This window comes from Ambystoma mexicanum, chromosome 11, assembly GCF_040938575.1.
Source record: "Ambystoma mexicanum isolate Mex_15411 chromosome 11, UKY_AmexF1_1, whole genome shotgun sequence".
Taxonomy (NCBI): Eukaryota; Metazoa; Chordata; class Amphibia; order Caudata; family Ambystomatidae; genus Ambystoma; species Ambystoma mexicanum.
Window position 1 is genome coordinate 13,771,154 of NC_090934.1, and position 13,671 is coordinate 13,784,824.

Here is a 13,671-nt window from a genome sequence, read left to right on the forward strand (position 1 = left end):
CTGCTGCCGCATGTACTCCTTAAGTGGATCCTTTTAATCCAGCAGGAGGCTGGAGGGGGCGCACTGGGCAGTAGGGGGAAGGCATGCTCCCACTCTCGCTCCGCCACTGGCCTCGATTCCGCTGCTAACCCTTGACCCTCCCCCCCGCCCCCCGAGCATCGTGTGTCACGGCTCCTTTTTATGCGACTACCCCTTCGTCCACTTTGCGGTCTACCCCAAGTGCAAGCATTAATTCATTAATTCATTCACGCATAAACCTACTATTGGAGGACGGTGAGCAGTACCAGCCTGCAGGGGGGCCTAAGCATGTCGCACTTAAACTCTTGAAAGTCACCCTGCATACGGACCTTCTCTAAGTCACACACTCGGGTAGAGACCCGGAGAAGGGGCCCAGAAGGGGCCCGCACCAGGGCCTGCCAGTGCGAGGGCCTCTGGTGCACAGGCCTTGCAAGCAGCCTCGCCAGGCTCCAGTGTGCAGGGTGCCAGGAGCTCATCAAAGCCCTGAATCACAGCTCCACTGGGTCTGCACCCTGGCTGCCCCCCCTGCCAGTGTCCCACTGAAGCTCGGAGATAAGTGTGAGTGCCAGCAGCAGGAAAGTGCAGCTCCCAGAGCCGTCCTCTGTGACCCAGCAGATCAAGGTAACACACTAGAGTATTGCCACTCACATGTACCTCGGTCACATGCGGCCCAGCAGATCAAGGGAGCACACTAGAGTATTGCCACTCACATGTACCTCGGTCACATGCGGCCCAGCAGATCAAGGGAACACACTAGAGTATTGCCACTCAAATGTACCTCAGTCACATGCAGCCCAGTAGATCAAGGGAGCACACTAGAGTATTGCCACTCACATGTACCTCGGTCACATGCGGCCCCGCAAATCAAGGTAACACACTACAGTAGTGCAACGCACGTGCACCTGGGTCACATGCGGGCCAGCAGATCAAGGGAGCACACTAGAGTGTCCACTCACATGTACCTCAGTCGTATGTGGCCCAGCAGATCAAGGGAACACACTAGAGTATTACCACTCACATGTACCTCAAGGTAACACACTACAGCATGGCCACTCACATGTACCTCGGTCACATGCGGTCCAGCAGATCAAGGGAACACACTAGAGTATTGCCACTCACATGTGCTTGGTCACATGCAGCCCAGCAGATCAAGGGAACACATTACAGTATTGCCACTCGCATGCATCTCAGCCACATGCAGCCCAGCGGATCAAGGGAACACACTAGTATTGCCACTCACATGTACCTCGGTCACATGCGGCCCAGCGGATCAAGGGAACACACTAGAGTATTGCCACTCACATGTATCTCGGTCACATGCAGCCCAGTGGATCAAGGGAACACACTAGTATTGCCACTCACATGTACCTCGGTCACATGCGGCCCAGCGGATCAAGGGAACACACTAGTATTGCCACTCACATGTACCTCGGTCACATGCGGCCCAGCGGATCAAGGGAACACACTAGAGTATTGCCACTCACATGTACCTCGGTCACATGCGGCCCAGCGGATCAAGGGAACACACTAGAGTATTGCCACTCACATGTATCTCGGTCACATGCAGCCCAGTGGATCAAGGTAACACAGTAAAGTATGGCCACTCAAATGTACCTCGGTCACATGCAGCCCAGCGGATCAAGGGAACACCTTAGAGTATTGGCACTCACATGTACCTCGGTCACATGCAGCCCAGCGGATTAAGGGAACACACTAGTGTATTGCCACTCACGTGTACCTCGGGCACATGCAGCCCAGCGAATCAAGGTAACACACTAGAGTATTGCCACTCACATGTACCTCGGTCACATGCAGCACAGTAGATCAAGGGAACACATTAGAGTGTTGCCACTCACATGTACCTCGGTCACATGTGGCCCAGTAGATCAAGGGAACACACTAGAGTATTGCCACTCACATGTACTTCAAAGTAACACACTACAGCATGACCCCTCACATGTACCTGGGTCACATGCAGCCCAGCAGATTAAGGGCACGCACTAGTATTGCCACTCACATGTACCTCGGTCACATGCGGCCCAGCGGATCAAGGGAACACACTAGAGTATTGCCACTCACATGTATCTCAGTCACATGCAGCCCAGCGGATCAAGGTAACACAGTAAAGTATAGCCACTCAAATGTACCTCGGTCACATGCGGCCCAGCGGATCAAGGGAACACACTAGTGTATTGCCGCTCACATGTACCTCAGCCATATGCAGCCCAGCGGAGCAAGGGAACACACTAGAGTATTGCCACTCACGTCTACCTCGGGCACACGCAGCCCAGCGAATCAAGGGAACACACTAGAGTATTGCCAATCACGTGTACCTCGGCCAAATGCAGCCGAGCGGATCAAGGGAACACACTACAGTATTGTCACTCATCTGTACCTCAGCCACATGCACCCAGCGGATCAAGGGAACACACTAGAGTATGGCCACTCACATGTACCTCGGCCTCATGCAGCCCAGCAGATCAAAGGAACTCACTAGAGTATTGCCACGCACATGTACCTCAGCCACATGCAGCCCAGCAGATCAAGGGAACACATTAGAGTATTGCCACTCACATGTACTTCGGTCACATGCGACCCAGCGGATCAAGGGAACGCACTAGAGTATTGCCACTCACATGTACCTCAGTCACATGCAGCACAGCAGATCAAGGAAACACACTAGAGTATTGCCACTCATGTGTACCTCGGTCACATGCGGCCCTGCAGATCAAGGTAACACACTACAGTATTGCAACTCACGTGTACCTGGGTCACATGCGGGCCAGCAGATCAAGGGAGCACACTAGAGTATTGCCACTCACATGCATCTCAGCCACATGCAGCCCAGCAGATCAAGGGAACACACTAGAGTATTGCCACTCACATGTACCTCAAGTTAACACACTACAGCATGGCCACTCACATGTACCTCGGTCACATGCAGCCTAGAGGACCAATGGAACACACTAGTATTGCCACTCACAAGTACCTCGGTCACATGCGGCCCAGCAGATCAAGGGAACACACTAGAGTATTGCCACTCACATGTATCTCGGTCACATGCAGCCCAGCGGATAAAGGTAACACAGTAAAGTATGGCCACTCAAATATACCTCGGTCACATGCAGCCCAGCGGATCAAGGGAACACCTTAGAGTATTGCCACTCACATGTACCTCAGCCACATGCAGCCGAGCGGATCAAGGGAACACACTACAGTATTGTCACTCATGTGTACCTCAGCCACATGCAGCACAGCAGATCAAGGGAACACACTAGAGGATGGCCACTCACATGTACCTCGACCTCATGCAGCCCAGCAGATCAAGGGAACACACTACAGTATTGCCACTCACATGCACCTCGGCCACATGCAGCTCAGCAGATCAAGGTAACACATAACAGTATGGCCACTCACGTGTACCTCAGCCACATGCAGCCCAGCGGAAAAAGGGAACACACTAGAGTATGGCCACTCACGTGTACCTCGGTCACATGCAGCCCAGCGGATCAAGGGAACACACTAGAGTATTGCCACTCACGTGTACCTCAGTCACATGCAGCCCAGCGGATCAAGGTAACACACTAGAGTATTACCACTCATGTGTACCTCGGCCACATGTAGCTCAGCGGATCAAGGGAACACACTAGAGTATTGCCACTCACATGTACCTCAGCCACATGCAGCCCAGCAGATCAAGGGAACACATTAGAGTATTGCCACTCACATGTACTTCGGTCACATGCGACCCAGCGGATCAAGGGAACACACTAGAGTATTGCCACTCACATGTACCTCGGTCACATGCAGCACAGCGGATCAAGGAAACACACTAGAGTATTGCCACTCATGTGTACCTCGGTCACATGCGGCCCCGCGGATCAAGGTAACACACTACAGTATTGCAACTCACGTGTACCTGGGTCACATGCGGGCCAGCAGATCAAGGGAGCACACTAGAGTATTGCCACTCACATGCATCTCTGCCACATGCAGCCCAGCAGATCAAGGGAACACACTAGAGTATTGCCACTCACATGTACCTCAAGGTAACACACTACAGCATGGCCACTCACATGTACCTCGGTCACATGCAGCCCAGCGGATCAAGGGAACACACTAGAGTATTGCCACTCACATGTATCTCGGTCACATGCAGCCCAGCGGATCAAGGTAACACAGTAAAGTATGGCCACTCAAATATACCTCGGTCACATGCAGCCCAGCGGATCAAGGGAACACCTTAGAGTATTGCCACTCACATGTACCTCAGCCACATGCAGCCGAGCGGATCAAGGGAACACACTACACTATTGTCACTCATGTGTACCTCAGCCACATGCAGCACAGCGGATCAAGGGAAAACACTAGAGTATTGCCACTCACATGTATCTCGGTCACATGCAGCCCAGCGGATCAAGGTAACACAGTAAAGTATGGCCACTCACATGTACTTCGGCCTCATGCAGCTCAGCAGATCAAGGTAACACATAACAGTATGGCCACTCACGTGTACCTCAGCCACATGCAGCCCAGCGGAAAAAGGGAACACACTAGAGTATGGCCATTCACGTGTACCTCGGTCACATGCAGCCCAGCGGATCAAGGGAACACACTACAGTATTGCCACTCACATGCACCTCGGCCACATGCAGCTCAGCAGATCAAGGTAACACATAACAGTATGGCCACTCACGTGTACCTCAGCCACATGCAGCCCAGCGGAAAAAGGGAACACACTAGAGTATGGCCATTCACGTGTACCTCGGTCACATGCAGCCCAGCGGATCAAGGGAACACACTAGAGTATTGCCACTCACGTGTACCTCAGTCACATGCAGCCCAGCGGATCAAGGTAACACACTAGAGTATTACCACTCATGTGCACCTCGGCCACATGTAGCTCAGCAGATCAAGGGAACACACTAGAGTATTGCCACTCACAAGTACCGCGGCCACATGCATCCCAGCGAATCAAGGTAACACACTAAAGTATTGCAACTCACGTGTACCTCGGACACATCAGCCCAGCGGATGAAGGGAACACACTACAGTATTGCCACTCAGGTGTACCTCGGTCACATGCAGCACAGCATATCAATGTAACACACTACAGTATTGCCACTCACGTGCACGTCATCCACATAAAGCCCAGCAGATCAAGGAAACACACTAGAGTATTGCCACTCACATGTGCCTCAGCCACATGCAGCCCAGCACATCAAGGTAACAAACTAGAGTATTGCCACTCACATCGATCTTGGAAGTCCTTGCGAATGCCCCCACCGGGTGCACGTGGTCATAGAGAATGATGACCCCCACCATGACCCGCATGCAGAAAAGCAGGGTCTCCGTGTTCGTGAAGCGGCTTCTGTATTCTCTGCAGGAAGGAGAGAAAAATTACTGTGAGCAGGTGTCATGATCACAGGGCACGTGAGAAGGGCAGGAAAGAGAGGAACAGGGAGACGGACCCCTGGGGGAGAAGAGGGAGGGAGCCTACACATGGGGAGTGGAAACAAGAGACAGCCACCCTGGGCAGGAGAGAGTGGACAGCAAGTGGAGAGACACTGGTGTCAGTGTGAGCAGAAGGAGCAAGAGACAACTGCCATGGGCAGTTGAGAGTGGACAGAAAGTGGAGAGACACCAGTGTCAGTGTGAGTAGAAAAAGCAAGAGACAGCAGCCATGGGTAGGAGAGAGTGGGCAGAAAGTGGAGAGACACTGGTGTCAGTGTGAGCAGAGGAAGTAAGAGACAGCCGCTATGGGTAGGAGAGAGTAGACAGAAAGTGGCGAGAGACTGGTGTCAGTGTGAGGAGAAAAAGCAAGAGCCAGCAGCCATGGGACAGAGAGAGTGGACAGAAAGTGGAGAGACACTGGTGTCAGTGTGAGCAGAAGAAGCAAGAGACAGCAGCCATGGGCAGGAGAGTGTGTTTAAAGAAAGTGGCGAGAGACTAGTGTCAGTGTGAGCAGAGGAAGTAAGAGACAGCCGCTATGGGTAGGAGAGAGTGGACAGAAAGTGTCGAGAGACTGGTGTCGGTGTGAGGAGAAAAAGCAAGAGCCAGCAGCCATGGTCTGGAGAGTGTGGGAAGAAAGTGGGGAAACACTGGTGTCAGTGTGAGCAGAAGAAGCAAGAGACAGCAGCCATGGTCTAGAGAGTGTGGGCAGAAAGTGGAGAGACACTGGTTTCAGTGTGAGCAGAAGAAGCAAGAGACAGCAGCCATGGGCAGGGGAGTGTGTGGACAGAAAGTGGAGAGAGACTGGTTTCAGTGTGAGCAGAGGAAGTAAGAGACAGCAGCAATGGGTAGGGGAGAGTGGGCAGAAAGTGGAGAGACACTCATGTCGGTGTGAGCAGTGGATGTAAGAGACAGCCCCTATGGGCAGGAGAGAGTTGGCAGAAAGTGGAGAGAGACTGGTGTCAGTGTGAGCAGAAGAAGAAAGAGACAACCACCATGGGCAGGAGAGAGTGCACAGAAAGTGGCGAGAGACTGGTTACAGTATGAGCAGTGTGGGTTGAAAGATAGCCCCTGAATACCAGAAACAAAAAGCCCATGGAAGTATAAGGCCAGTGCAGAAATGGTGATGTCAGACATGAGGCCTATTGAAACAAAAACAGGCCTAAGGAAAGAAAGTGGGCTGGCATCCTAAAAAGGCGAAGATATGCACAATGCATTTCAGTAAGGAACAGAAAGACATGTGGCTAACAATCCATGGAGAGATGCACTTGCACATAAAGAAACAGCAGTGCGTACATTATCTTCAATGTAATGCCAGTTTGTGCTCCAGGCATCTAAAGTGAAACCGAGCTCATTGCAATTTACAAGAAATAAAGGAATCTCATTTTGATTTTCCCCCATCCAAATGACAGTATGCAGGAGAAAAATGCTCAGTAGACCTTCAAAGTTTGAACATGTTTTTCTCACATAACTGCCCTATACATATGGACAATCCAGAAGTGATACGCATGTATTTTGCAACTGTGAGATTAAAATACATTGCACCTGGATATTAGGCCCAGGTGCCGTATAAAATGTCATGTAAAATGCATTGTGTGTGAGTTTAAAAGCCATTGCTTGCAGAATTACATGAGCCGGTCATTTCTCCAAAGATGAATCTTAACCTCCAAGACCTTTCCTCTGCTGTCCTGGAAAGAGGGGTCTGGTTGTCAACCATCAATCAGGGCCATTGCTTAAAAATATAGAAAGAAATACACTGCTTAGACTGGAATCACGGTGGGGACAGATAAGGCCATACCTGTTCTTTCAGCAGAAGTGACCATGAGGTCACACTTCCCATAAAATGTGCATTAGAGTTGCCATCAGGGCCAGCGCAGGCCATGAAGGTTGGGGCGAACATAAACATGAGCCAGCCTCTGACTGATCCCATGCTAAGGGTACGTGCAATTTAAGAGAACAAAGGGAAAAGGCTGGAGTTTAGTTAATGGAAAAATACATATTATTGCATAAAAGTGGCAGCGTATATGCCACAACGGTCATTCCAGACAAAGGTGACAGTAACCCCCTTTGTACCATGCTAAAACTAGTTTTGTGTGATAAATATAACAGAAGTTATTAAGAAAAATTTGATTTGGGTCTTCCCATGATTCAGAGAGATTTGAAATTTGGTGTGAAGGTGAAGGAAATAATTAACATGGGAACTATAAAGTGGCATATTTTTCACTGATACGGCTCCTGAGTAATTGAAGAAAAAATGTATTCCTGCATAGGAAGGGTGTGCCGACTTCAGATTAGCATCATCTGATTTTCCTTAAAATGTAGTTCTTAAAAATATATTCATACATGTAAAGATTTGAAATATTAGTGTACTTGTCATGTTGATAGATTTTTTGAGTTTTGTCCAGGCCAAACTCACCTGGCAAATTGGGATGACAATGCTTTCTTCTCCCATGGCTGTCCTAACTCACACCCACATCTCCCTGTCCTATTAGGGCACAGGTGGCAGGTGGGTAGGGTAGAGAAAACCAACCAATCCCTTTCACAGGAATCAAGACAAGTTTGTGATGTCATGTGCCTTATAAGTAAACCAGTTTGTATTAGAACTGGGCTTTTTCACTTATTCTGGGAGGCAACTTGCTGCTGAACTCTTGCGAGAAACACCCAGCAAAGAGGCCCAAACCTTGCATTGGAGACATAAACCAGGAGACATAGAAGCTGACTGGGACCCATAGGGGACTATCCTGGACTGATGCCCTTGCTGTCCCAAAAGTGCCCTGCTATTCCCTGATGTCCATTACAAGGCCTCCCCTGTAAGTAAAACTATCCCCAAAGCCATAGACTGTGTAGGCCCTCCATTTTCAAGCATTGTTTTAGTTATTTCCCCATAGCAAAATATCCTGTTTGTCTGTGTAGATCCTTGGCATATTTAATTAAAGTAAATCACTTGATTCCCCCATAGAGATCACAGGATGCATTTTGTTGGCGTTTGAAACCAACAAGCTCTTCCCAGTGTGTTGTGAGCTGGTATAGACAAAGCTTTGCCAAAAGAATGCATCAGAAAAACCCTGTTTCCACGTGAGTGTGCAGGGTGCAAAACGAAATTGCCATTTAGTTGCCATTGTGCTCTGACCAAAACCACAAAGCCCTGCCTGTTCTTTTTAGGTGTGGCAAAACGAATTTCCCATTGCTTTCCTTTCCCTCATTTTGCATTTGGGATTAGAATCCCAAAACCGAATTTCCCATTGTGTTCCCACTCTCTGCCACTGGCCTTCAATTCAGAGGGGTCAAGTCTAATTGATGTTTGGCTGGTGGGGGTTGCTGGAAGAAAAGGTATTATAACCAAATCAGCAATCACTGTGTGTCGTGAATTGTTCTTTTTTGTATTGGTGAGTGATTTGAAAGGAAATTGTGATCGCATATCTCAGTGTTATCTCTGTGTTGGTGCCTTTACGGAAGTCATGTTTGTTCTTGTGCTGCCACAGCACAGGCGGCTGATGTTAGTCTTGTTATAAACTTTGGTTTAAATAAATCAATGAATAAATATATTCTTACTACACACATGCCTGGTGGAGAGAGACTGCTGTCAGTGTGAGCAGAGGATGTAAGAGACAGCCAGCATGGGCAGGAGAGAGTGCACAGAAAGTGGCGAAAGACTGGTGTCGGTGTGAAAACGAGAACTAAGAGACAGCCAGCATGGGCAGGAGAGAGTGGGCAGAAAGTGGCGAGAGACTCGTGTCAGTGTGAGCAGAAGAAGAAAGAGACATCTGCCATGGGCAGGAGAGTGTGGGCAGAAAGTGGCGAGAGACTCGTGTCAGTGTGAGCAGAAGAAGAAAGAGACATCTGCCATGGGCAGGAGAGTGTGGACAGAAAGTGGCGAGAGACTGGTGTCAGTGTGAGCAGAAGAAGAAAGAGACATCCGCCATGGGCAGGAGAGAGTGGACAGAAAGTGGAGAGAGACTGCTGTCAGTGTGAGCAGAGGATGTAAGAGACAGCCACCATGGGCAGGAGAGAGTGCACAGAAAGTGGCGAAAGACTCGTGTCAGTGTGAAAACGAGAACTAAGAGACAGCCAGCATGGGCAGGAGAGAGTGGGCAGAAAGTGGCGAGAGACTCGTGTCAGTGTGAGCAGAAGAAGAAAGAGACATCCGCCATGGGCAGGAGAGAGTGGGCAGAAAGTGGCGAGAGACTCGTGTCAGTGTGAGCAAAAGAAGAAAGAGACATCTGCCATGGCAGGAGAGTGTGGACAGAAAGTGGAGAGAGACTGGTGTCGGTGTGAAAACGAGAACTAAGAGACAGCCAGCATGGGCAGGAGAGAGTGGGCAGAAAGTGGCGAGAGACTCGTGTCAGTGTGAGCAGAAGAAGAAAGAGACATCCGCCATGGCAGGAGAGTGTGGACAGAAAGTGGAGAGAGACTGGTGTCGGTGTGAAAACGAGAACTAAGAGACAGCCAGCATGGGCAGGAGAGAGTGGGCAGAAAGTGTCGAGAGACTCGTGTCAGTGTGAGCAGAAGAAGAAAGAGACATCTGCCATGGCAGGAGAGTGTGGACAGAAAGTGGAGAGAGACTGGTGTCAGTGTGAGCAGAAGAAGAAAGAGACATCCACCATGGGCAGGAGAGAGTGGGCAGAAAGTGGCGAGAGACTCGTGTCAGTGTGAGCAGAAGAAGAAAGAGACATCCGCCATGGGCAGGAGAGAGTGGACAGAAAGTGGCGAAAGACTCGTGTCAGTGTGAAAACGAGAACTAAGAGACAGCCAGCATGGGCAGGAGAGAGTGCACAGAAAGTGGCGAAAGACTGGTGTCAGTGTGAGCAGAAGAAGAAAGAGACATCTGCCATGGGCAGGAGAGAGTGGACAGAAAGTGGAGAGAGACTGGTGTCGGTGTGAAAACGAGAACTAAGAGACAGCCAGCATGGGCAGGAGAGAGTGGGCAGAAAGTGGCGAGAGACTCGTGTCAGTGTGAGCAGAAGAAGAAAGAGACATCCGCCATGGGCAGGAGAGAGTGGGCAGAAAGTGGCGAGAGACTCGTGTCAATGTGAGCAGAAGAAGAAAGAGACATCTGCCATGGCAGGAGAGTGTGGACAGAAAGTGGAGAGAGACTGGTGTCGGTGTGAAAACGAGAACTAAGAGACAGCCAGCATGGGCAGGAGAGAGTGGGCAGAAAGTGGCGAGAGACTCGTGTCAGTGTGAGCAGAAGAAGAAAGAGACATCTGCCATGGCAGGAGAGTGTGGACAGAAAGTGGAGAGAGACTGGTGTCGGTGTGAAAACGAGAACTAAGAGACAGCCAGCATGGGCAGGAGAGAGTGGGCAGAAAGTGGCGAGAGACTCGTGTCAGTGTGAGCAGAAGAAGAAAGAGACATCTGCCATGGCAGGAGAGTGTGGACAGAAAGTGGAGAGAGACTGGTGTCAGTGTGAGCAGAAGAAGAAAGAGACATCCACCATGGGCAGGAGAGAGTGGGCAAAAAGTGGCGAGAGACTCGTGTCAGTGTGAGCAGAAGAAGAAAGAGACATCCGCCATGGGCAGGAGAGAGTGGACAGAAAGTGGAGAGAGACTGGTGTCGGTGTGAAAACGAGAACTAAGAGACAGCCAGCATGGGCAGGAGAGAGTGGGCAGAAAGTGGCGAAAGACTGGTGTCGGTGTGAAAACGAGAACTAAGAGACAGCCAGCATGGGCAGGAGAGAGTGGGCAGAAAGTGGCGAGAGACTCGTGTCAGTGTGAGCAGAAGAAGAAAGAGACATCTGCCATGGGCAGGAGAGTGTGGACAGAAAGTGGCGAGAGACTGGTGTCAGTGTGAGCAGAAGAAGAAAGAGACATCCGCCATGGGCAGGAGAGAGTGGACAGAAAGTGGAGAGAGACTGGTGTCGGTGTGAAAACGAGAACTAAGAGACAGCCAGCATGGGCAGGAGAGAGTGGGCAGAAAGTGGCGAAAGACTGGTGTCGGTGTGAAAACGAGAACTAAGAGACAGCCAGCATGGGCAGGAGAGAGTGGGCAGAAAGTGGCGAGAGACTCGTGTCAGTGTGAGCAGAAGAAGAAAGAGACATCTGCCATGGGCAGGAGAGTGTGGACAGAAAGTGGCGAGAGACTGGTGTCAGTGTGAGCAGAAGAAGAAAGAGACATCCGCCATGGGCAGGAGAGAGTGGACAGAAAGTGGAGAGAGACTGGTGTCGGTGTGAAAACGAGAACTAAGAGACAGCCAGCATGGGCAGGAGAGAGTGGGCAGAAAGTGGCGAAATACTGGTGTCGGTGTGAAAACGAGAACTAAGAGACAGCCAGCATGGGCAGGAGAGAGTGGGCAGAAAGTGGCGAGAGACTCGTGTCAGTGTGAGCAGAAGAAGAAAGAGACATCTGCCATGGGCAGGAGAGTGTGGACAGAAAGTGGAGAGAGACTGGTGTCAGTGTGAGCAGAAGAAGAAAGAGACATCTGCCATGGGCAGGAGAGAGTGGAGAGAAAGTGGAGAGAGACTGGTGTCAGTGTGAGCAGAAGAAGAAATAGACATCCACCATGGGCAGGAGAGAGTGGACAGAAAGTGGCGAAAGACTGGTGTCTGTGTGAAAACGAGAACTAAGAGACAGCCAGCATGGGCAGGAGAGAGTGGGCAGAAAGTGGCGAGAGACTCGTGTCAGTGTGAGCAGAAGAAGAAAGAGACATCTGCCATGGGCAGGAGAGTGTGGACAGAAAGTGGAGAGAGACTGGTGTCAGTGTAAGCAGAAGAAGAAAGAGACATCCGCCATGGGCAGGAGAGAGTGGACAGAAAGTGGAGAGAGACTGGTGTCAGTGTGAGCAGAGGATGTAAGAGACAGCCACCATGGGCAGGAGAGAGTGGGCAGAAAGTGGCGAGAGACTCGTGTCGGTGTGAAAACGAGAACTAAGAGACAGCCAGCATGGGCAGGAGAGAGTGGGCAGAAAGTGGCGAGAGACTCGTGTCAGTGTGAGCAGAAGAAGAAAGAGACATCTGCCATGGGCAGGAGAGTGTGGGCAGAAAGTGGCGAGAGACTCGTGTCAGTGTGAGCAGAAGAAGAAAGAGACATCTGCCATGGGCAGGAGAGTGTGGACAGAAAGTGGCGAGAGACTGGTGTCAGTGTGAGCAGAAGAAGAAAGAGACATCCGCCATGGGCAGGAGAGAGTGGACAGAAAGTGGAGAGAGACTGCTGTCAGTGTGAGCAGAGGATGTAAGAGACAGCCACCATGGGCAGGAGAGAGTGCACAGAAAGTGGCGAAAGACTGGTGTCAGTGTGAAAACGAGAACTAAGAGACAGCCAGCATGGGCAGGAGAGAGTGCACAGAAAGTGGCGAAAGACTCGTGTCAGTGTGAAAACGAGAACTAAGAGACAGCCAGCATGGGCAGGAGAGAGTGCACAGAAAGTGGCGAAAGACTGGTGTCAGTGTGAGCAGAAGAAGAAAGAGACATCTGCCATGGGCAGGAGAGAGTGGACAGAAAGTGGAGAGAGACTGGTGTCGGTGTGAAAACGAGAACTAAGAGACAGCCAGCATGGGCAGGAGAGAGTGGGCAGAAAGTGGCGAGAGACTCGTGTCAGTGTGAGCAGAAGAAGAAAGAGACATCCGCCATGGGCAGGAGAGAGTGGGCAGAAAGTGGCGAGAGACTCGTGTCAGTGGGAGCAAAAGAAGAAAGAGACATCTGCCATGGCAGGAGAGTGTGGACAGAAAGTGGAGAGAGACTGGTGTCGGTGTGAAAACGAGAACTAAGAGACAGCCAACATGGGCAGGAGAGAGTGGGCAGAAAGTGGCGAGAGACTCGTGTCAGTGTGAGCAGAAGAAGAAAGAGACATCCGCCATGGGCAGGAGAGAGTGGACAGAAAGTGGAGAGAGACTGGTGTCGGTGTGAAAACGAGAACTAAGAGACAGCCAGCATGGGCAGGAGAGAGTGGGCAGAAAGTGGCGAAAGACTGGTGTCGGTGTGAAAACGAGAACTAAGAGACAGCCAGCATGGGCAGGAGAGAGTGGGCAGAAAGTGGCGAGAGACTCGTGTCAGTGTGAGCAGAAGAAGAAAGAGACATCTGCCATGGGCAGGAGAGTGTGGACAGAAAGTGGCGAGAGACTGGTGTCAGTGTGAGCAGAAGAAGAAAGAGACATCCGCCATGGGCAGGAGAGAGTGGACAGAAAGTGGAGAGAGACTGGTGTCGGTGTGAAAACGAGAACTAAGAGACAGCCAGCATGGGCAGGAGAGAGTGGGCAGAAAGTGGCGA

General features: G+C 50.8%; 1 protein-coding gene across 4 annotated transcripts in view; it reads right to left on the reverse strand.

Moving 5' to 3' along the window:
- LOC138502994 (CYFIP-related Rac1 interactor A-like) overlaps nucleotides 1-13,671 on the reverse strand; it is a 668,876-nt gene that overhangs the window by 49,584 nt on the left and 605,621 nt on the right. For all 4 annotated transcript variants that reach the window (XM_069622402.1, XM_069622405.1, XM_069622404.1 and 1 more), the window contains one exon: nucleotides 5,272-5,398. In XM_069622402.1, coding sequence (XP_069478503.1) covers nucleotides 5,272-5,398 — 127 coding nt within the window. The remainder of the gene's footprint in view (nucleotides 1-5,271; nucleotides 5,399-13,671) is intronic.